General features: G+C 44.8%; 1 protein-coding gene across 1 annotated transcript; it reads right to left on the bottom strand.

Annotated features, from left to right (window-relative positions):
• Positions 1-18509: 18509 nt before the first annotated feature.
• Positions 18510-22755, bottom strand: star (steroidogenic acute regulatory protein). The gene is made up of 7 exons (XM_076270410.1): positions 22524-22755; positions 21847-21954; positions 21420-21550; positions 20648-20806; positions 20145-20329; positions 19557-19650; positions 18510-19115 (listed from the first exon to the last, which is right to left on the bottom strand). Exons 1-7 carry the CDS (start codon positions 22585-22587, stop codon positions 18993-18995), a joined length of 864 nt encoding a protein of 287 aa, XP_076126525.1. The 5' UTR covers positions 22588-22755; the 3' UTR covers positions 18510-18992.
• Positions 22756-23606: the final 851 nt, after the last annotated feature.

Raw genomic sequence — 23606 nt, 5'->3', positions numbered from 1 at the left:
TTGTTAAAAGCAGACCAAAAGTCGAAGTCTGGTCAATTGTGATAGAAATGCTGTAACTTCAGGCTTAGGCCTACTCATTAAAATCAACAGAGAGCCCACTACCTGTATATTGTAACCAAAACCTTAGACATGTCAAGATAGGCTACACAGTGCTGGCCTACTATTTTGTATTTCAAATACAAAATAGTAATTTGTCATTTGTATTTTATTGGGTTGAAAGAAATGGCTCTGTATTTTGTATTTTTGTATTTTAAAAATATTGCAAAATACTATATGTGACACTAAAAAGTAGATACTACACAATGTAATGAATAATTGGTAATTAGGCAACAATGGTTTATGTTTATCGCAATCAGCTAATGTGAGAACAGCTGTGTTCAACGACACAGCTTTTCAGTGACGGCTGCTGAAGCATCAGCTCTGGTCTGAAGTATAAGTAAGTATAAGCAAATAGACAATACAATATAAGTATATATACTCTTTTGATCCCGTGAGGGAAATTTGGTCTCTGCATTTATCCCAATCCGTGAATTAGTGAAACACACTCAGCACAGTGAACACACACTGATCCCGGCATACAGTAGTGAGCTGCCTGCAAGAACAGCGGTGCTCGGGGAGCAGTGAGGGATTAGGTGCTTTGCTCAAGGGCACTTCAGCCGTGCCTACTGGTCGGGGTTCGAACCGGCAACCCCCCAAGTCCGAAGCGCTAACCAGTAGGCCACGGCTGCCCTGAAGCACTGGTGTGAAGTCGTACGCAAGTAAAGATGAGCAAGTTTACCTGTGCAAGTTCACATAAGGACACAGACAAAGGCAACAATGTCCTATTGTCTCCATGCCGATCTTTAACAGAAAAAATGTCAGATATCTCAATGAACCACAATGACATCAATAGATGGTAAGGTGTTGAGTGTGTTTGAATTCCCTTCCTTGTAGCACCCTTATCTGTATTCCACAGTGGGGAGAAGTTATCCTTGTTTAATTAAATAACAGTTCTATTTCCTTATTAGCTGCATACTTGAGGTTGGATATATTAAGGCATGTCAAGTTTCTCACATACTGGAACTTCAAGATACATAGCCTTATGATTTTCTTATTCAGTTCTGCACTGGACTTGAATTACGAAATTCGGCACAGATACACAATTATGATTTTGGCCTATTGATTTTAATGTGGTTAATTACAGTTTTTTACAATTGTTTACACACGTTTTCAAAACTCTGTGTCTATTTTTCAAAACTCCACACACAAAACCCACAATTGCTCACTCAAAATGCAAAATGCCTCAAATCTACAGCAAAATGACACACAACATTCAAAATGTCATAAACACATGTTTAAAGCAAACATTCGCCTCACATTATAAACACTTTTGTCATAATATGACATTTTGGATACATCATGTACACACTGTTGCTCAAAACCTAATGCTTTTCTGTCTTTCATATGCTTTATGTATTTCCATACAAGAGTGAAAGTTACGGTATCTACAGAGAGAAGTTGAAATACACAGTAAAAATGCTAGCAATATTGAAACCAAAAATAGTTATTTTTCCCAGATAATTTGCTGTTGCGAATACGGTATTTTACAGCCAGCAAGAAAAAAAAAAGCTAAATACAATGACCACCAGATTTACATGGAGTTTTGAAAAAGCTGATTTTGCCCGAAGACGGAAATGACTGACTACTATCAAATTACTTTGCTTCTTCCAAAGAAAAGTGTGTGTGTGTGTGAGGGGGGGGGGGGGGGGGGGGGGGGTAGTGTATGTATTCATAGGTCTATAGAAAAAAATACTGTATTGAGCTAATGGTAACTTGGGGAGAAACAAAAAATAGAGTAAAAAAGACAGGTTTTACATAAAGTCGACTTTTTGTAGAACATTACTGTAAGCTAAAGTCAGATTACTGTAATTTTTTTACTTTCAAAGTATCTGCGTTGGTTCTGAACATTTCAACCGCAAATCCTCTAGGAGCAGATTGAAAGGGTCCATACCTACATATAGAGTATATCTATTCATAGGCCTATACTAAGGCAATGATTGGATGGATGCATTATGATGGGTTGTGTTTGAAAAATGAAATCAATTTACTTCCTGTTAGATTTTTGTGTGTTAAGTAGAAAATTGTGTGTGTTTTGCAAAATGTGTTTTAGTAAATTGAAAACTGAGTCAAACACTGAGAATTAGTGTATGGTTTTGCAGATTTGGTGTCGGGTTATGATGTTTGGAGGACATGTTTAGAAAATTGTGTGACAAGCAAAGATTTAGTGTGTAAGCAGTTGAAAAAAACTGTAAGGCAATGACTGGATGGTGTTCCGTAAAGTAATGAATGTTTACACATGTGAAGAGAGAGAGTGAAGCACTGGTGATTTAGTGTGGCGTTATGATAGGTTGTGTTTGAAAAATAAAATCAAGTTACTTCCTGTTCGATTTTTGTGTGTTAAGTAGAAAATTGTGTGTGGTGTTTTGCAAAATGTGTTTTAGTCAATTGAAAACTGAGTCAAATACTGAGAATTAGTGTATGGTTTTGCAGATTTGGTGTGGGGTTATGATGTTTGGAAGACATGTTTAGAAAATTGTGTGACAAGCAAAGATTTAGTGTGTAAGCATTTGAAAAAAACTGTAAGTAAGTATAAGTATATATACTCTTTGATCCCGAAAATTTAATCTCTGCATTTATCCCAATCCGTGAATTAGTGAAACACGCTCAGTACACAGTGAACACACAGTGAGGTGAAGCACACACTAATCTCGGTCGCAGTGAGCTGCCTGCAACAACAGCAGTGCTCGGGGAGCAGTGAGGGGTTAGGTGCCTTGCTCAAGGGCACTTAATTCTGATCACACTACATGAACTTGCATACGGTAGGCCTATACTATTTGGTATAACAGGGGCCAAATTTTATTGTTTTTTACTATATAGTTTTAATAGGCTAAATGTTTGGGATAAAAAACGTTTTTTTGCAGTGCTTCCATACTTCCTTGAAAAAAGTATTTTGAGTATTTTCTAAATACAAAAATACAGTATTTTGGATACATTAAAAATTAGGGTAGGCCTATTATGTATTTTATTTTGAAATATATTCTGATGTATTTTTGTCCATCCCAGCATTAGCACAACACTTTGCGATGGTTAGCTTGTCACCTGTGACGATATGCTAGGCCATGACCTATCTGGGTGCGTTTGGAGATGCCTGATGAAATCAGACGTTGTTGAATAGGCATAATTTATCCTGGTGCCACACACCTTGCATGTAGCTGTTCGCTTATTTCCTCTGTGCACTAAGTTATTGTAACCGAAAGTAATGATAAAAGGCACAACTCCGGGAGGACTTCTTGTCGCATGCATTTTTTTTTTTTACTTCTGTGAGTGCGCACATGTGTTACGTTGCACATTATGGCAAAGGGGCCATACCGCTCGTTATACGTTTTCCAAAGTATTCTGTATGTAGCAATAAAATAAAATAGAAATACATGAATACATTTAGATTAAAAAAAGAAATAATTGCATGAAATACAGCTTGTTCAGGAGTCTCGAAGCTCGAGTCCGAGTCAAGTCTGAAGTCTTCTGTGTGGAGTCGCAAGTCAAGTGTGAAGTCATTGTTTTTGCGACCTCATTGTTTTAGGCTAGTGAAAAATAGTTTTCGCAAGTGCAAGGATATGTGGATTCAATTCATCATGTTTGCTATTAGATAAAATAAATGTTCAAAAAACTAAGTCAAAGAAAAGCTTTATGGGATGAGATCATAGAAGAAATATCTGGTGTCTCGCTATGTTAATTTCTAAGGAAATGCACCTAGTTTATCTTTTATTTCTTTGCATTGTTTATCTTTTATTTCTTTGCATCAGGCTACATTCACAAATACACTGCAAGATTGGCAGCCCAGTGACTTCTAGGCTATTCTTCTTCTATACCGACTGTCCATGCCATACCCATAGCCTATTCAACATGACTCCTAACTTTGGTTGAAAGATTACAGAAGCTAGGTTTAGCTGTGACAATATCCTTACAGCTAATGCTATTTTACACAGTAAAATCCGAATTTGAAAGCCTGGTCACCAGTTGCCAGTTTGTATGGCTAGTTTGCTTAGACTCTGCATAATGAAAAAGCTTTCTTTCTTCTTCTTGGGTGGCATAGCTGATCTAGCCTACAAACCACAAAAAGGGCCAAACATGTACATGCTGAAGGGCAAAGGGAATATCAAAATGTTTTACTTTGGCCTTTTATGGGGTATGTATTGGCAGACAGCCCTGGTAACTTACCGTTGTCGTTAACACACCTGCTCGCTTGACTGCCAGTGCAAAGTAGCCCGTGCATTGGCACTCTCCATGCGTGTAGCGTGCGTGTCAGATAACCCTTCCCCCTACCCCTCGATCAGCCAATCAAATGACGTTTCTTCTTGTACTGTCGTGCTGGGCTGGCTGTCGGATATAAGTGAAACTAGATGTACCGCATAGCGGTACAAAATATGACCGCCGCTCAGTCCTGTACATCCATTCCGCGAAAATAAATCATATTAATGAATTTGTCTCCATCTTCTACTCCATCCCCCACTCTTGAAACTTTTGTGTATGCTTGTTTGGCACACAAAGTAGCCTACTGGCACTGCAAAGGTGAATAGATTTGTTTCTGGGCCAAAACATTTGTAGCATTGTTATAAAACCTTTAAAATCTCTAAACAATCACAAGTAGGGCAGTTCATCACAGTCCTTCCATTGCAACTAGACTGATGAAAGGTACACCTGTAGGCTACATTGTATTTGGGAAAAGCAGAAGGTAGCAGCATAATGTAATTTATTTATTATTAAACAAAACAATCCCTGTCAGTTCCATGCCGTTTTCAACAGCTATCAAGAAGAGAGGTCATGTCACGGATTTTTGTGAATGTTTCTTCTACATTCAAGTTTAGTCATCTAGTTCATATGATATTCAGCTTTATTGTCAATGCACAAATGAAATACCAGTAGTCTAAAACAAAATGCCGTTTTACCCAGTGGAGCAAATAACTGACATGTCCAAAAGGGCCTTCATGAAATGCGTTGCGAGACTGTTCATACACATTTTAACGGGCAAAGTTGAAGAGCTACTGTCCGTTATTGTTTGTGCAAATAATATGCTGATTCATGTTCCCTTGTATTTTGCAACGAGGTCCATGGTTAGTCTGGCTTTCGCCAGACCAAGCTCAATCTTTTGACGCAATCTTTTGATTTTCACCCAGCCTAGTCCATGCTAGGCGCCCGATAGAAATATTGTTTAATTTTGCGATTGAGATATCCACGCACTGGCGCCCTCCCTGCGACGTGTTCGCCCCCCGGTTTCAGAGCTATTGTAAATGCAAAAATGCATAGAGGGAGTTATGACAAAACCGTGACTGTTAACAAACTATAAGCTATATAAGGTAGGCCCTATGCTAGGCCTATTACACAACACAAATTGTCACTAGGCTATGCTGGCGACCCAAATAAAATCTCCTTTGGAACCAATGGCTTACACCTTACAGTATCAAGCTGCCACCTCTTGGCGAAAAGTTATGCATATCAGTAGTAATACATTTCAAGTAGCTGTGTGAATCACCGAAAGGGCGAATGAAGTGGACACTTCTAAATGGAACCCAACCCACTGTACAGTAGCTCAAGGTCTGTGGCTAAAGCAGCCATAATGAAAGCGTTATCATTGTTTGGATACTTCACACACACGTGTTTTTTAATCGCATAGACTACAACTACCAAGCTGGAATCAAAGCACATCGACTCCCCTCTCACACCCTAAACACGCACTTCGAACAAACAAAAAGCGCCTCAGTCTCACGATATAGCCATAGGCAAAACTGTATCTGACCGGTGTAACGTTTACTAAATCATTCATCGCAAAGAATTATTTTTGTAGCACGTGCAACAAATATGTGCCCAGCCCTGAATACATCTCAACGTGCGCTCTAAAACATCTGGTTTAAATGGAGATGTAGATCATCACGGGTGCGTTAATAAATACATTGCGGCGAGTTGACACAAATTATTCACTTTGACGAATTTATGTAGTGTCAGTTACTTTACTTTGAGCCATGCTCTTCCTTAAAAATAGAGTATTGAAGTAGCCTATATGGGTGTTTGGGAATGAACGTTGACTGCTTTTTGAGACTTCGAGCAGAAATGTCCTAGCCCGGTGTTTAGGATGCATCATAGACAGGTTATCTTTCAGGCCTATATATTTTCCATTAAAAAACCATCACGTAGCGAACGTATTGTAATGATCTGAGCCTAGCTGTATGACTGTACTCCCATAATGCTGTTCGTGTGTTTTGGTGCGAAACCAATAAAGACCATTTTGAGACAACCTTGCAGATTGTTACATTGGTGTCAGAAGTGGGATGACGACCCCTACTGGACGGGAGGAGAAAGCTGTAACTGATTACCTGGCGATGATGAGTTTCCTGCCAAGACGGCTCTTCGACAGCACGCTCGCCCATGGCCACCTGCTGAGCCAAGCAGACGGAGCCAGCCTGCAGCGTGACCGTGATGAAGAGACCCGCCCCCGGCCACAGGAGGAAAGGAACCGGGCTGATGACAGCATCCCGCCACTTGAACCCGCTCCACACGGGAGCGATGGAAACCGGCCGGTCCTCGGTGCGACGGCGGCGGTAGAAGGGCGCCCCAGCGTAAAGTTGCCCCACTACAATGGCGAAAGGCCACTGGCGACATACCTGGTACAGGTCCGGCTGGCAGCCGAGCTGAATGGCTGGTCGGCGGAGAGAACGGGCGTACAGGTGGCGTTGGCCCTGGAGGGGGAAGCGCTACAAGTATTAGAAGACCTGCCACCGGCGGAGCAAGTAAGCTGGACTGCAATCGAAGCAGCTCTGCAACGACGATTCGGCCAGAGAATCTTCATCAGCGATGCCAAAGAACAACTCGCTTCCAGACGGCGACACAAAGACGAGAGACTGGGCAAGTTCGCGGCTGACCTGCAGCTGTATGCCCGGCGGGGCTACCCAACGTACAGCCAGGGTCTACATGAAGAGATGGCACTGGAAGCGTTCGTGCGAGGCATCCACCCAGAGCGGCTAAAAGAACACCTTCGCCTGAGTGCCCCCAGCTCGCTGTCCGTGGCACTCGCGGAAGCCGAACGGGTGGAAAACATCTTCCGCACAACAGAGTCGCGGCATTGCGCACGCCAGATATCGATGGAGGAAGACGGGGAGGAACTGGAGGTGACGCGGCAGACCACGGCACAGCCACCACAACGGCGCCCACGCGAGTGGAAGAGGCCGGCCAGCGGAGACGGATGCCACCGGTGTGGCGAGCTGGGGCACATCGCGTGGTACTGCCCAGCCCCGGCACCCCTCAAGCTCGCACCCCAGCAGTTACTAGAAGAAGGTGGCACGGCGGGAGGGGCTATGGATTGCATTCGGCTGGGCCGGCTCGGCCAAACCAGAGGACTGTATGTGGACTGCACGCTGGATGGGACTCGGTGTCGCGCCTTGATCGATACTGGCTCCACCATCTCGCTTGTGCGCCCCGGTCTTTTACCCGACACGCTGGTAGCCAGACCCAGAGGCTGGGAAAAGACAAAAACGCGCATCACGACAGTTACCGGAGAGCGAGCGGAACTGTATGGACAAAAGTTGGTGTGCGTGTGCATCAACGGTGAGACGGCAAGCCGCCGGCTTTGGTTGGCTAGCATTCAGGATGATTGCATTCTCGGCCTGGACGTGCTAGAGAAATGGGGGGCTGTGGTGGACATTTCCCGGTTCACACTACACTTGGGGACGAGCAGCGTAGTGTTGCACACGGCAGGGAAAACAGAGCATGAAGTGCGGAGAGCTGGCGCGACGAAGAACTCTCCAACTCGCTCCACACAAGTCCGCAGGAAGCGAACTCGCAAAGAGTACTCGTCATCCCGGACTCCGCCCCTCCCCACACAAGCCCGCGAAACTCAAGCCCGCGAAAACAACAGGTCTCATCCAGGTCCGCTTGCTGAGTCTCCGCCCCTCCCCACACAAGCCCGCGAAAACAACAGGCCTCATCCAGGTCCGCTCGCTGAGGCCGCCACTCCTCAGCTTACGCCCACCAGGGAGAAGCCAAGAGAGCGGGTTGAGCAAACACCACTCTCCGCTCAGAGAGCGCGGCCCTCTTTAGAGACAAGGCAAGCCGTAAATGAACTCTGCACTCGTAGCTGTGAGGGGCTGAGTGAAGCACAGGGTAGCCAGGTGCGGAGACTACTAGCAGCGTACACCGATATCTTCGCTGCAAGAGACGAGGACTGCACCCGAACGAGCCTGGTCCAACACGATATCGACACCGGAAATGCTCGGCCCATCCGACTTCAGCCTCATCGCTTACCGTTCGCCAAACGACAAGCAGCTGAAGAAAAGATCAAGGAAATGGCCGCGGCAGGAGTGATAGAGCCAAGCAGTAGTCCCTGGGCTGCGCCGGCTGTACTCGTCCGGAAGAAGGACGGCTCGTGGCGGTTCTGTGTTGACTACAGGCGCCTCAACCAGGTAACCCGGAAAGACTCCTACCCGCTCCCCCGCATTGACGATGCGCTGGACAGCATTGCCGGCTCCTGCTGGTTTAGCTCGCTGGACTTACGCAGTGGCTACTGGCAGATTGAGCTAGCCCCGGAAGCTCGCCCGAAGACGGCGTTCACCATCGGGCAAGGGCTGTGGCAGTTCCGGGTACTTCCGTTCGGCCTATGCAACGGGCCAGCGAACTTCGAGCGACTGATGGAGCGTGTCCTGGCGGGCATTCCACGAACATGCTGCGTGGTTTACCTGGACGACATCCTGTGTCATGCAACGGACTTCACCGGTGCCATAGGACATCTGGAAAAGGTGTTCGACGCAATACGAGGTGCTGGGCTCAAACTGCACCCGAAAAAGTGCCACCTGTTCCGAAGGCAAACCGGGTTCCTGGGCCATGTCGTGGGGGCCGCCGGAGTGGCCACCGACCCAGCTAAGGTGGAGACGGTGAGGCGTTGGCCTGTTCCACGCGACGGTGCTGAGCTACGGAGCTTCCTGGGCCTGGCGTCATATTACCGGCGTTTCATTCGGGACTTTGCTACAGTCGCCAGCCCGCTGCATCGATTGACGCACAAAGGCCAGCTCTTCGAGTGGACACGAGAGTGCGACGCGGCATTCCGGCGGCTGCGGAGGGCGCTATGCGAGGCCCCAGTGCTCGCCTTCCCTGACCCTCGACTGCCGTTTATCCTGGACACCGACGCCAGCGACGTGGGCGTCGGCGCCGTCCTCTCACAAGCAGGCGAGCAGGGCGAGCAAGTGGTCGGATACTTCAGCCGCTCACTGGACCGAGCGGAGAAGAATTACTGCGTGACACGCAGAGAACTGTTGGCTGTGGTGGTGGCAGTGCGCCATTTCCGAACCTACCTCTACGGCAAACGGTTCCTGCTGAGAACGGACCACGCGTCACTCACCTGGCTGCTGAACTTCAAAGAACCGGAGGGCCAGCTGGCTCGCTGGCTGGAGGCGCTCCAGGACTACGACATGGAGATTCGACACCGGGCGGGTCGCCTTCACGGCAACGCGGACGCCCTGTCCAGGCGTCCGTGTGCAGCAGACCAGTGCCAACACTGCCACCGGAGGGAGGAGAGGAGCCTGGCCGCAGCTCAACCGGAGCCCGCTCGTCGGCTACAGGCTGCATCACCGCTGGCAGAGAGAGAGAGAGTCGCTGTTTTCAACGCTCACCAGCGTCGCGCCAACGAGAGGGTCAACGCTCGCCAACAGCACGCCAGCGAGAGACTCAACGCTCGCCAGCGCCGCGCCATCAAGAGAGCCACCGCTCGCCAGCTTCACGCCAGCGAGAGACACAACGCACCGCAGCCCAACGCCACAACACAGCACTGCAGAGCGGCAGCTGAGGCCATGGACGCGCAGTCGCCGGTGGACGTGATGTCGAGGGAGGAGATCCGGAAGGCGCAATCGGAGGACGCCACGCTTGGCCGAGTGTGGTCATGGATCGAAGCCGGTCAGCGACCGCCATGGACTGACGTATCAGCACTCGATCCAGAGACCAAAGCGATTTATTCACAGTGGCCGGGAATAGTAGCACGTCAAGGACTGTTGTATAGACACTGGCGAGCCCCCGATCGACAATCTGACATTTTCCAGTTGCTGGTTCCTGCTGGATTACGAGCCCGTGTACTGGAACAGGTACATGGGGCTGTGGGGGCGGCTCATTTCGGCATCGCAAAAACTCTTCGTCGGCTGAGAAGCCACTTCTATTGGCCGGGATGCAGGCTGGACGTTGAACTGCATGTTCACTGCTGTGACGCCTGCACAGCGAAGAAGGGCCCCACGCGACGCTCGCACGCTCCGCTGCAGCAATACGCAGTCGGGGCTCCCATGGAGCGGGTAGCCGTCGATATCATGGGCCCACTGCCAGTCACAGAGCGGGGAAATCGCTACGTGCTCGTGGCTATGGACTATTTCACTAAGTGGCCGGAGGCGTATGCAGTGCCAGATCAGAGCGCCCACACGACAGCGGACAAACTGGTCACTGAGATGTTCTGCCGTTTCGGGGCACCGGAAGAGCTCCACAGCGACCAAGGGCGGAATTTCGAGGCGGAGGTGTTTGCTGAGGTTTGCCAGCGCATGGGCATCCGGAAAACGAGAACGACACCTCTGCATCCACAAAGCGACGGGCTGGTCGAACGGTTTAACCGGACGCTAGCAGTGCAGCTGGCCATATTGGCCGACCGCCGACAAAAGGACTGGGACTTACACTTGCCCCTGGTGCTCTGGGCATATCGCACAGCGGTGCAAGAGTCAACGAAATGCACACCGGCAGCTCTGATGTTCGGGCGAGAGCTACGCACGCCGGTGGACTTGGTGTTCGGTTCGCCTCCGGAAGCGGAGATTGGAGGTAAGCCAGGGCTGGAGTACTACAAGCAGCTACGCGAGAGACTGAAGGGAGTACACGAGTTGGCCCGGCAGGCTATGAGTGAAGCTGGAATACGTCAAAAGCGAGCTTACGACACGCGCTGTCGCGGCCAGGAGTTCCAGACCGGCGATAAAGTGTGGGTGTACTGCCCGGAGAGAAAGAAAGGCATTTCCCCGAAACTCACTAGCCAGTGGGTCGGGCCGTGCGATGTCTTAGAGAAGCTGTCTGATGTGGTCTATCGTGTGAGACTGATTAAGCGTCGGAGAGTTGTGGCTCTCCACCGTGATCGACTGGCCCCGTATCGACCCCTGGCCTCAGCTGAGGGTCGTGGAGACTTTGACACTGACTCTGTGGAACTTGGTGACAATGGAGCTGTGGCTCTAACACCGATCACCGTGCAGCCTTCACCGGAAGTCACCGCCGCGACAGCGGGGCGCCCACAACGCCAGCGTCGCGTCCCAGCCAGGCTCATGGACTGACGTAGGGTAAGACTTGAGTCAAGGGGACATGGACTAAGTCTCGGGGGGCTGTGTAATGATCTGAGCCTAGCTGTATGACTGTACTCCCATAATGCTGTTCGTGTGTTTTGGTGCGAAACCAATAAAGACCATTTTGAGACAACCTTGCAGATTGTTACAGTATTGTGGCTAACTCACTTAGCTCCTGTTAGTAGCCTAGGTTATGGTCATAAGCAAATGAGATGACAGTCGAAAGATACAATTAGTGCTGTTATCAATTTGCTTGGTAGCCTATAAACGCATTTATGGTTTCCTACAAATACATCAATAATCAAATTGGCCTCCATCACTCAACCATGCTAATGGTAACATTATTTTACCTACGTTCTGCTATTGATAGGATTAACGTAGCCTACCTGCAGTAAAAAACAAGCATGTCCGATAAACATTCTCAGATTTATTTCGGCTTCAAGAGGAAATGGGAATTACATGTCATGCAGAAATCATCCTACCCTTAGACCATACATGGGCAACATACGGCCCGCGGGCCACATCCGGCCCGTGGGCTTTCCCTGACCGGCCCGCGTAAGGTCCGTGAAAGAACAAATAGTCAAGAGCCTAGCATAGAGATGCACGCAAATCAATATCGTTGCTTTTATTTTGAAAGCGACTGCTATTTGTACGCCCATACATTTGTGCGTGGATGCATACGATGTAAACACCCTCACTAAATTGTGCTGGTGAATAGAATTTATGCTTCTGCGTCGACACAATGCAGTTGCCTTTAAGTCGGCGTAAACCTTTCAAAGTTTTGTGTGTCTTATGTCTGCGTCGCTCACCACCGCAAAGGTTGTCAGAACGAACTCCTGCTGTTTGTTGGCGATACGAAGTGTTCATTTCAAAACGTTACTGGCAAATAGACAGTTTACAATCGGATAACCCGTAATTGTAACCAAAATATGTCTGAGTTTATTTGCAAAGCTTATGTTAGCGAACTATGATGCTACTAGGTTGCTTGAAGCAGCCGGCTCAACACACAGAGCGAGTTGACCAATCACAGTTATGTGCATAAAGTTAAAGCAAAAACATAGCCTACATTTTTTAAATAGTTTTCTTTGTGCATGTTGATTAACTAATGACAGCCTACTATTGTCTGCTCCACATTTTCGTAGTCTAATTCTGCATAGAGTTATTTAATGATGGTAATGATTTAATGATGAAATATTGCTGAGTGTTGATGAAATGGTGGCACAGGCCTATCGGTTGGACTCCTTCACATTTTCATGACCTAGCCTAATTATATAGATATTGTAGTACTTTTTTATATCAGTCTTTGAAAACTGAAAAAAATGTCAATGTCAAAAAATCATTTTCGAGAATGAGGATTAGCCTAAATACTGGACATAGACTAAATTGCTGTTTTTCCTTTGTCTCCCTCACATTTTCATCTGTTCTTACGACTAGTAAACAAAACCATATGATTTACTTAATGTTATACAAGAACAGAATAGAATTGACCAGAATTGAGTTCAGACTTGAGTTCGGTATTTTGGGTCCGGCCCTCCTCAACAGTCCCAGTTTGTCATGTGGCCCCTTGGGGAAATTAGTTGCCCACCCCTGCCTTAGACGTTCTCTGCGGTAAACTACTGTAGGCCTACTGTCTTGTCCTTGTAGGAAGCATAGTGTCTTTCCAAACCACTTTAGATTAATTTCCAACAAAATTACGTCTCACTGCAACGATGCGCCATCTAGTGGACAAACGACTACGGGACGCCAATACTGGAAATGAAGCCAAATTATTATGATGAATATTTGGTTTTCCTTTAATCCTACTGAATTTGTAATTATGTATCGGCCGTTCTAATTGCCGATACTGATGGTATACATGCCTGTGTGTGTATGTGTGTATATGTGTGCACCACCATCTACAGGCCAATGAGTGTACAGTACAGTCACTAAATGTACACATAACTTCATTTTTTAGACCCCCCCATGGATGAAATTCTACGAAACTTGGCATACCCCCAGAGAATGTCAGGTTAATCATACACATAAAATTTGGTGCAGTTCTGAACTTCTTAACTGAAGAGAGGGGCGATTAAAGCAGAATTATATTGCATTTTCATTTTTTACCGGGGGGGTGCAAATCACAAATGAGTGATTATGGGCTAGGTTTATGTGGGCCCTTGAGACCAACATACCATAAAAATTTCTTCATCCTCCACGGTTCAGGTAGTTATTTAGAAAAAACTGCATTTTTTGGGTTTCGGGGGGCCCCGCGCGGAGGGGGAGTGGCCCCCGGGGACCAAACGAAATTTTTCCGTAAAAGTCTAGTGGGGCTACATACCCACCAAATTTCATGTGCCCCGGTGTTTCGGTGCCCCGGGTATCGTTGACCAAAATTTCAGGAAGTAGATGACGGGAAAAAAAAAAAAAAAAACTTTGACAATCCCTATATGACCGCTTCGCTAGCTTCGCTAGCGGCGGTCATAATAAGTTCGCTAAAATATTGGTGGGGACAATTTTGTCATCTTAAAATTTTGATTAGGACTAGTCCTTAGCGTCCCACCCTAAATCTACGGCCATGAGTTATGATCATTCTGACAAATTTCCACTAATGATCATGTTTCCTTTTTGGTTGATTAATAATGCCTTTGCAATGTTTTTCTTCCATAGACAAACTATAAACTATAAACTATAAAAAAGATAAAGTAGTTGAAGCAGACCTTTCCACTCAGTGTTCCAAGGTGAAAGCACTGGTTCAGCTTACCTTAAAGATGCTGCACCTCACAGATTCCCAAACTTCTCAAAGTCTCAAAGGACATCACCAGACCAACCCCTTCTGTGGTCACTGCACTCCTGGGTGGTGGAGGCTGATGTTACGCACACTAATGGCATGGTGTTGTGTGGGGCCCTTATCCCATATCCTGAGCCAACCACATCACCACCACACAAACAGAGAAAGTCAGAGAAGAACAAGAAGAAAAAGAACAAGAAGAGCAAGAAGAAGAAGATTTTGAATCGTCATTGCGGTAACACTTTGCTGACACCGATGAGGCACACTTGCAGATAAGGCATTGTAAGGAAGAACATTTCAATTATTTCGGTTTTGATTGTGACAGTCATGAAGTTGCCACAATTTTTTCAGACATCTCTGTGGCACATTTTATCTTCTGGTTTATATCCAGAAGAGAAAAATATGTGAGCACACAGGCCATTCATTTAGAACCAGGAAAAGGAAAAAAGAACCACATAAAATTATTTTTAAAAAATTCTGGACAGAGAACATGTGAATCTGGATATGGCGTATACCTGGACTGAGACAATATGCCATAACAACAATACAATCATCATAATATATAACAACGACATATTGTGGATCCACAAATGTGGATGGGCTTGTTATCGTGCTCCAAGAGTGGCCTGTAGGTTTGAGACGCTCTCTTTTCTCTCTGTGATGGCCACAGCCACACATGGTAACACAAGCCCTCACTTTACAAATGTACATTATTAGTTTCTTTTGGTACATCATGAATTTGCTGCACATTTTATTGTTTGCAGTCACATGTGCTATTCTATTCAAATAACTCACTCAACATTTTGTTTCATTTATTTACTTTATTAGTTTTTGTATTTTAGCCTTACATTGTTTTATATGGGTGCACACATTTTAACACTGTAAGGTTATATAAGTTGTTTGTTACTAATCATGTGTTTCCTTGTCTTGAGTTACCTGGGCTGAGCGTTGGGGGCGTTCCCTTCCTGGTTGGGCAAAGGCGTGGCTGAGGGCTAAGAGGACCTAAGTCTGGGTGCCGACCTATTAGACCGTACCACGTCTGCCATGTGCCCGAGGGGGGAATTTGGCCTTAGTTACTTTGCTCTGTGTTATGATTTAAGTCTATGTATTTAGTGTATCCCCTTTTTGTGTCCTTTGGTTTGGCCAAACCGATATATATGTTCCCTTTTGTTTCATTGTGTCAGGTCAATTTTTTGTTCAGACTATGTCACGTTAGTGATTATACTTTTGGTAGACCTCTTTTATAGGCCTAATTATCAGTTTGTAGACTTTGTCAATTTTTGATCATTCTTTGGGTAATAAAAACCCTCCATTTTGAACCAAACCTCCTTGTGTCCTCATGCCTCACTGATCGGTCCCTTACACTCTCCCTCACCTCCCTCTTCTCTGCCCCCCGCTCGCTTTTCCTCTTATTTCTACGTCACCAAATGTGGGTGGGAGAGGTTCGCCATTGAGAGCAGGCAGGTGTATACAGTAGGCACCTGGGGTCCTCATGCCGGTGGCCGTCCACTGTAGCTGCGAACGTGTTGGAGTGTAGCAATGTTTCGGGGTGCTGATTGTAGCGCAAGGTATGTACAAACATTCTGTTATTGTAAGACTATAATGGTTACTGGGGTTTAATGCACTAAGGCAGGTTTTATTGTCTTCTTATGGGTTAAGGTGGTGCCGAGTGATTGCCAACGACGCCACTGTTTGTGTGTGTGTGTGTGCGGTTCAAACCTTTTGGGATGCATAGACTGACGAGCACAGAGGAGGTACACTTTTATACTAGCTGTTTTAGGGTATCCCTGCTCGTGTATTGCTTGGTTATATGCAGTCAGCCCTGCATTAGGCCGGCTTTACACGACAACGCTCCCGGGTTAAACCAACAAAATATTTTATCAGATGTGCCTTTCGTTTAGACGGTGACAGCATTTTTGGGGCTTAATTTATTCAAATAATAGTATCTAAAAATCTCATTTGTGGTGTTCAGGCCATTGAATAGGCTATTGCATTAAATGCAATAACATTAACTGTAGGCACTTTATTTTTTTTGTGCCAGACATCAACATTAACCTGTGTTTGCTGTATGGCTTCAAAATGCATATATGCCCACAGGGAACAGTAGTGAACTCATCATTACCAATCAGTCGTATGAATTTACATGGATCCCAGATTCAGCATTTGTCTTTGATTTGTTTTATTCAGGCCGGCCACTGACAGTGTTGAAATGGTCTTGACAGGTTGCATTTCAAAGTCATGAAAAGAGCATGCCTCTCCAGTCTTTTCTTGGATCCTGTTAAAATATACATCATAGGAAAATGTTACGAGCGCGAAAATGGAGGGGTCAGACTTCCTCTGGCGCAGGCTTCAGGGCTTACCTCATATCCTGGAATGTGTGAAGCTCGCCTGAACCGTGCTTTCAAAGGGCTGTGAGGTTTCCCGCACACATGCGAATTGCCAAACACCTGCTTGCTTTGGCAAACACCCTGTGCACACTAATGTCCACCCGGCAGGAAGGACATTTTCATGAATTCATCGGCTCAGTATTATTCACTTGTATAGACACACCACACAAACACACACACACACACACACAAATGCACATGCGCACACACACACACATACACACCACACAAACTGCGTTCCAAATGATTATGCAAATTAAAATTTAGATTTTCCTAAATAGTTAATGCAAATGACAGTCAGTATAATTTTCAAGTTATCAACCGTTAAGAGTATAATTCAAATTTTATTGAACAAATCTCCCAATGATAACAATATTTAAAAAAAAATAAAAAACTCAATATGCACTGTTCCAAATTATTATGCACAACAGAGTTTCAAAACATTTTATAGGTTGTAAAGAACTAAAAATGGTCATTTGTTGAATTGGCAGCATTAAGAAGTCATAAATTAAATCAAAAGTTATCTCAATCAAAAACATCAGGCCAAGTTACATGTTAACATAGGACCCCTTCATTGATATCACCTTCACAATTCTTGCATCCATTGAACTTGTGAGTTCTTGGAGAGTTTCTGCTTTAATGTCTTTGCAGGATGTCAGAATAGCCTCCCAGAGCTGCTGCTTGGATGTGAACTGCCTCCAGTCCCATACTCAGGGGAAGATGCGGGCCACACCATGAGTTTCTCTCCTTTTATGCCCATAGCAGCCAATGACCCAGAGGTATTCTTTGCAGCATGAGATGGTGATTTTGCTACGGAAGGCACGGTTCTTCTTTTTGTACCACGGAAGAAAGTGGTCAGTCAGAAACTCTACATACTTTGCCGAGATCATTTTCACACCGTCAGGGACCCTAAAGGGGCCTACCAGCTCTCTCCTCATGATTCCGGCCCAAAACATGACTCCGCCACCCATTTTCACCAACCATCCATTACTCCATCCATCTGGACCATCTAGGGTTGCACGGCACTCATCCGTAAACAAAACTGTTTGAAAATTAGTCTTCATGTATTCCTGAGCCCACTGCAACCATTTCTGCTTGTGAGCATTGTTTAGGGGTGGCCGAATAGTGGTTTATGCACACTTCCTACACCTTGAGGTTCGCAGGACTCCAGAGACACCAGTGGCTTCAAATACCTGTTTGCTGCTTTGCAATGGCATTTTAGCAGCTGCTCTCTTAATCCTATGAATTTGTCTGGCAGAAACCTTCCTTATTATGCCTTTGTCTGCATGAACCCGCCTGTGCTCTGAATCAGCGACAGATTTCTTCACAGTACGAAATATCCAATGTTTTCATACCTTGTTCAAGGTAGTGCACAATTTCACGCTTTTCAGCAGCAGAGAGATCCTTTTTCTTTCGCATATTGCTTGAAACCTGTGGCATGCTTAATAATGTGGAACATCCTTCTTAGTTTTCATTTGATTGGGCTCACCTGGCAAACTAATTATCACAGGTATCTGAGATTGATTTCAAAGCCCTGAGACACAATACCATCCATGAGTTTAATTGGAAAAACAAAAAATAAATGTTTATGACACTTATCCAGTTTGCATAATAATTTGGAACACAGTGTACATAATGCAACACATGCAAAGGAACTCGTTCACAAAAGAGGACTTACAGACCAAGAATGCACATTTGTGACCCCAACAAGCAACCTTTGTACAAAGCACACTTGATATTAGTCAGCGTGCTCAGATAGAATCAAGAAGATAACAGCAACTATATGTCTGCTTCCTCAAGCACCTGAATGCTTCCTCAATTCCAAGATTTCTAACTTAGCCATGCAGTGCTATTTTTCTTTCAACAGTTGTAGAGATTACTATATTGAGCAAATCAAGGTTGGAACAAAAGCATTTAGTGCAAACAGTAAAACACACTTCCAATCGTATTTAGATCATTTCTGTTTATTCACTTGGCAGACATCCTTACCCAGGGTGACAGGCAATGACATAAACGTAATAAATATTAAAGATAGTTTAAAAGTGTTTTTCTTTATACAAAGTGACCACATGTGATTGGAAATACATAGACATTTGGACTAGAGAGAACTAGATAAATGGCAGAACAATTTGGAGAAGGCAGTGGACACACAGGTTGGCTGTTGAAGCTGTCCAAGACCAACAGGATGGTAAAAGGAGCTTGTGCATCCAGATACTCTGCTACATTTACAGTTTGGATTCAAAATACCTGTCAGGAATGGAATGGGGCATTCAGACTCCACTGAGCTATTATAAACTGATTGGGGATTGGGCAACATTTTCCTCTTGAATCATGTGTGTAGTATTTACAAAAGTGGGTGTGAAGGAGATCATGGCTGGGCAAGTCTGTATTTAAGAAGGAGGCTGCCGGCGAATCCCGCGCTCAGGAGCCAAGCGTCCGACGTGCAGCCACAGGCCAGAGGGGTCAGCAGGCCAGAGCAGCCGCCTCCAGCCCACCACTGACCATCATCCTCTGGCGCAGGTGGTTGGCAAAGTCCAGCTGGGTTTGGGACAGCACCCTGTTGATGATTGTCTTTGGTATCCAGCCCTGGGTAGACAAAGAGAGGGGGCAAATCAGACCATGTACTGAAGAAAGAAAGTAAGCATAGAACTCACTGCGAATCTTGGTGTGGGCTATGCGGTTCCCATGATGAAAAGGTAAAGTAGAGTGGGTGGAGTTGTTTACAAGTTTTGTAGGTTTTTGGATAGAATTTAAATATAGAATATGTTTAGAGAAAGGACGCAGTATGGTTATTGATTCAAACTGAAATTACCAGGAGAGTGTAGAGAGGTCAGAATGATTCTATTTGATATGAATAAAATATACATCTTATTACAGACTTTCAAACTTTATGCCATTGCTATTTGCAGTACTTGGAGATAAAGGCATTCAGTGAGAAATATATGGTGTGATAAAATACCTAGGTAAGGATAATTTGTGGAAATTAATGTCACTATATATGACATGCTGTACGTTTGGAATCCTCACCTTAAGATCTATGCTCAATAACCAGGTAAACTTTGTCTTGTCTGGATCTTCCGCACTTGGACGCATCACAATGCAGGTTGGTCCATTCTCTGCCCTGAAGGTGGGGTCACACAATGTAATGCTTGAGAAACTTGCTCCAAATTCTGCTTCAGGTTCTCCAAATACTACTTTCATCAGCAGTTAACAAGTAGAGGGTGATTATAATTATTGTAACTGTCACATGACACCAGTGAATCAATTCCAGATGTTGAATATTGAAACACAACAGCTGATTCTGGACCTGTGCCTGGTCCAAATTGGCTCTCATCTGGCAGGATTCCTGAACAGAGCTGTTCCAGAACCAGCTGCTTTCTGACCCCTGTGCTCCCATGGACTACTCAACACCAAGATGAATGGAGATGTTCCATTCATACTCAACACCAAGAGATGTTCCATTCATACTCAACACCAAGAGATTTTTCCATCCGTACTCAACACCAAGAGATGTTGCATACATACTACACATAGTACAGCTTCAGAATAAATACATTACAGGTATCGTCTGGCTTTGTTCAACCTGTTATTGTAATATTTAGACAGCTGCAGTACCTCACAACACCCTTCTGCTCTGGCATACCCGGATGCTGGGTGGACATTCCAGCTAGGAAACAGGTGGAGCCTCGCCGCTTGGCGCAGCGCACACTTACAAAGTCGCGCGGCCCGACCACGTTACCAGGAGTCTCAGCCGAGACCTCGTGAGTGACCATGGTGTCCTGGCCAATCTTTTGGAGAATCTAAGACAGAGTTGAGGAGAAACAGAGGGATCTGCATTTAAAGTGTTTAAAAGAGTACTTTAAAATACTCACACATCAACTAAGAAAACCAGAAGAGTTTGTTAAGCAAGAGGAGAGGGACTGGTCTTTTGAATCAAGCAGTTAGGGGAGGAGATGGTAGAACAATGCAATAGGTCACCATTCAAAACTGACGCTTCTACGTATCAAACAATAGCACAACATCACATTACATACAAAAAAATGCATACACTTTTATAATACTAGCTACTGGCTATGGGAAGCTTCCAGCCCTCCGGATCAGGTGTTCAGCCCTCTCACCTTGACCTGTTTGACGTTTGGGTTCCAGTCCCCCATCTGCTCCATGTTGTCCACCAACTCATTATAGAGGTCGTCAGGGTGCTGCTCCAGCACCACCTCCAGCTTGAACACCTTACCGATGTCCGGCAGCACCTTGCTCAAAACCTTATCACCACTGGCCTGGAGAAAGAAACAGACACAGACACACACAGACACACACACACACAATTGCAACATTACTCACTAATCACTGTGGTATTATAGACATATGGTGGTGCAAATTCATATTCTCCCTGTAAGTAAAGGAAGAAGTCCTGCATATGGGTGTTTAAGTATGGCTCTACCTTTAAGCAACACCTTTTTAGTGAGATAATGCACAAGGATGTGAATGTTTAATTGCCTTTCTATGTGATCCCATTCAATACCTGGTTCCGAGAAATCTCTAGGAACATAATTTTCACTTAACCTCATACCAGCAAAATCCTGCTAGGTTTAGTTTTTCATGAATTGATGACATTTTCCTGGAGAACATTTCTTTGTTAGGATTCTTTTTGTCACACATTTTGGTGGATATTCCATTTTCTTTATGAACTATCAATTCTGTTGGGTCAGTTTCTGCATGGGGTTAATGAAATGGTTCTTTGGAGAATTACCCCTCATGAAATGGCAGGTGCATCTTCAAACATAGTCACAGGCACTGTAAGCATATATCCAGACCTAATACTCCTTTTAGGAGATTTGCACAGCATTGTAAACACATGCAGCATATCAGAGAGGTTGCATGCATAATTACTGTAATAATTTCTGTCTGCCAGCCATCCTGTTCACTGAGAATGCTGATAGATTTCTGCAAGGCCTCCTGTCCCTGCTTTACATAGGCAAGGTCCACCTCAGTGCACGCCGGCTCCTCCTCAATTCGGCTGCCTGGTTTTGACATGCACACACGCGCACACACACACACACACAAACACGCACGCACAGAGGAAGTACAGTGGATAAACACACCAAGCAAAGACGTAGGTTTAAGCAGTAAACAAATGACGCATGCAGCATGGAAGTATATATCAGATGGTGCAAGAGAGAGACAGGGAGAAATGGAAAGAGAGAGAAGGGGAGAGGAGTTTACAATGACAGTTATTGGCAACTGTTATGTGTTGTGAGTGACTGGATGCACATATAAAGTGTGTGTGTGTGTGTGGGGGGGGGGGGGGGGCTCTTACTGAGCAGTGAGCTCCTGCGACGGACATGGCTGATCCAACTGCTGGGCCCTGGACCTGACAGAGAGCTGAGCTTGTGGTGGATCGCCACAATCGCATTCTTCTGCAAACCTGCAAGCACAGGAAAATCAGATACAAACATACAAACAAACACACACACACACACACACACACACACACACACACACATATATACACAGGCCATGCCAAAACACAATTGCTTTTTACGTTTGCTTATGCAAACATCACTACATTATCCTGCAATACCTTACACTCAATACAATATATTGTACCCATCACCTATACTTCCTTTCAATACTGTAAAAACAGATTATAATAGACAGCATGATTTTCCTGACTTGAATTTATAACCGACTGATCATTGTTACCCCACAAACATGTCAAAAAAGCAACCAATAGTTCAGGTTGACAAAAGTTCTGATTGATTCTGGAGAACTCCAAAACATTGACCTTTATAAAAAATACATTACCAGATATGTACAGTATGGTATTAATAATGTTTTTTGTATAAACATCTTGAACATAACTCTGTTACATGATACAAACACAAACTAATTTTATAGTCATATCTGAGTGAAATTAATTCCATTCATTGCTGACCATCAGCTCCTTAACTTTAGCTTCTCAGTCACAAAAGTAAGTCCAGTGCATCAACTTACCTGTCATGTTTCGCATGTGACGATAGGAAATACCAGCAGCGAGCTTGAAAGTTGCAGGCAACATTGTACATATAAATAAGCTCTCACTAAGGAACAGAACGAGTACAACAACACTTGGAGTCGAAGCTTACTTAATTCTGCCTGAGTTTCCTGCTGGTGGATGCTATATAGGCCGAATGCAAGGCCACACTGCCGTCACCTCGCAGATAAAAAAAAGTCTCATCAGTCAAGCCCTGCGGGCCAAGGATGCCCAGCGTACAGGGCGAGCCTGTCTCCGTCTCTCATAAACACTGTACAGATAACATCCAGTCCAGTGCCCCAAAAACTTGGCCATGCCGTGCCAGTACACGCACAACTCTCTCTCCTTCCGGTTTGCTCCCCCTTTCTCTCTCTCTCTCTCTCTCTCTCTCTCTGTCTATCAGGGCCACATGTTTCGGGTGAATCTGCATGATGGTCCTATTCAGATTGTAGCGTGACTTTACAATATGAAGATGTGATAATAGTTTAATAATAAGAATCATAATTTACTATTAAAGATTTTTAGTCATATAACTGCTTAAATCCAGCTTGCTCTAAAACAAATAAAAATGTGCAAATGCTGCAAGGTGATGATAGACAACCAGTGTGAAACAAGTTAGACTTGTAATGTTAAAAAGCTTAGAATTAAAGTGTGTTTTCTTAATTAAAAGCATAACTTGTTTTTGCTAGAATAACCTGTTATAATTTTCTTATATTTAGAGAGTGTTTTTCTTAAACATAAAAGAAAGTTTGCTTATAAAACTTTTTTGACTTATAAAACTGTTTTGCTGAGACTTAACGAATATTTACTTGAAGCATAAAATGTGTTTGCTTAGATATAAAATGGTTGTGTTAGAATTAAAGTGTGTTATGCTAAATGAGATGTGCTTTGAACAAAATGTAAAGGCAGAATCTAAGAACAAAAAGCTGACTGGCTACTAAACAAAAAAAAAAAGCAGAACCAATATTTCATGGTAAGACATAATACCAAACTTGGACATGTTCTGCCTGACCGAGAGGGGTATAAAAAGAGAACGGCCCCTTGTTCAGGGTTCTTTGTTCTTC

Source organism: Alosa pseudoharengus, unplaced genomic scaffold (genome assembly GCF_046254945.1).
Source record: "Alosa pseudoharengus isolate Yale_2024_CS ecotype anadromous, Long Island Sound unplaced genomic scaffold, YU_APseudo_1.1 YU_APseudo_1.1_scf_6, whole genome shotgun sequence".
In the NCBI taxonomy this organism is placed as follows: Eukaryota; Metazoa; Chordata; class Actinopteri; order Clupeiformes; family Clupeidae; genus Alosa; species Alosa pseudoharengus.
The sequence above is the reverse complement of the archived record's forward strand: the minus strand, read 5'-3'. Positions and strand labels throughout refer to the sequence as shown.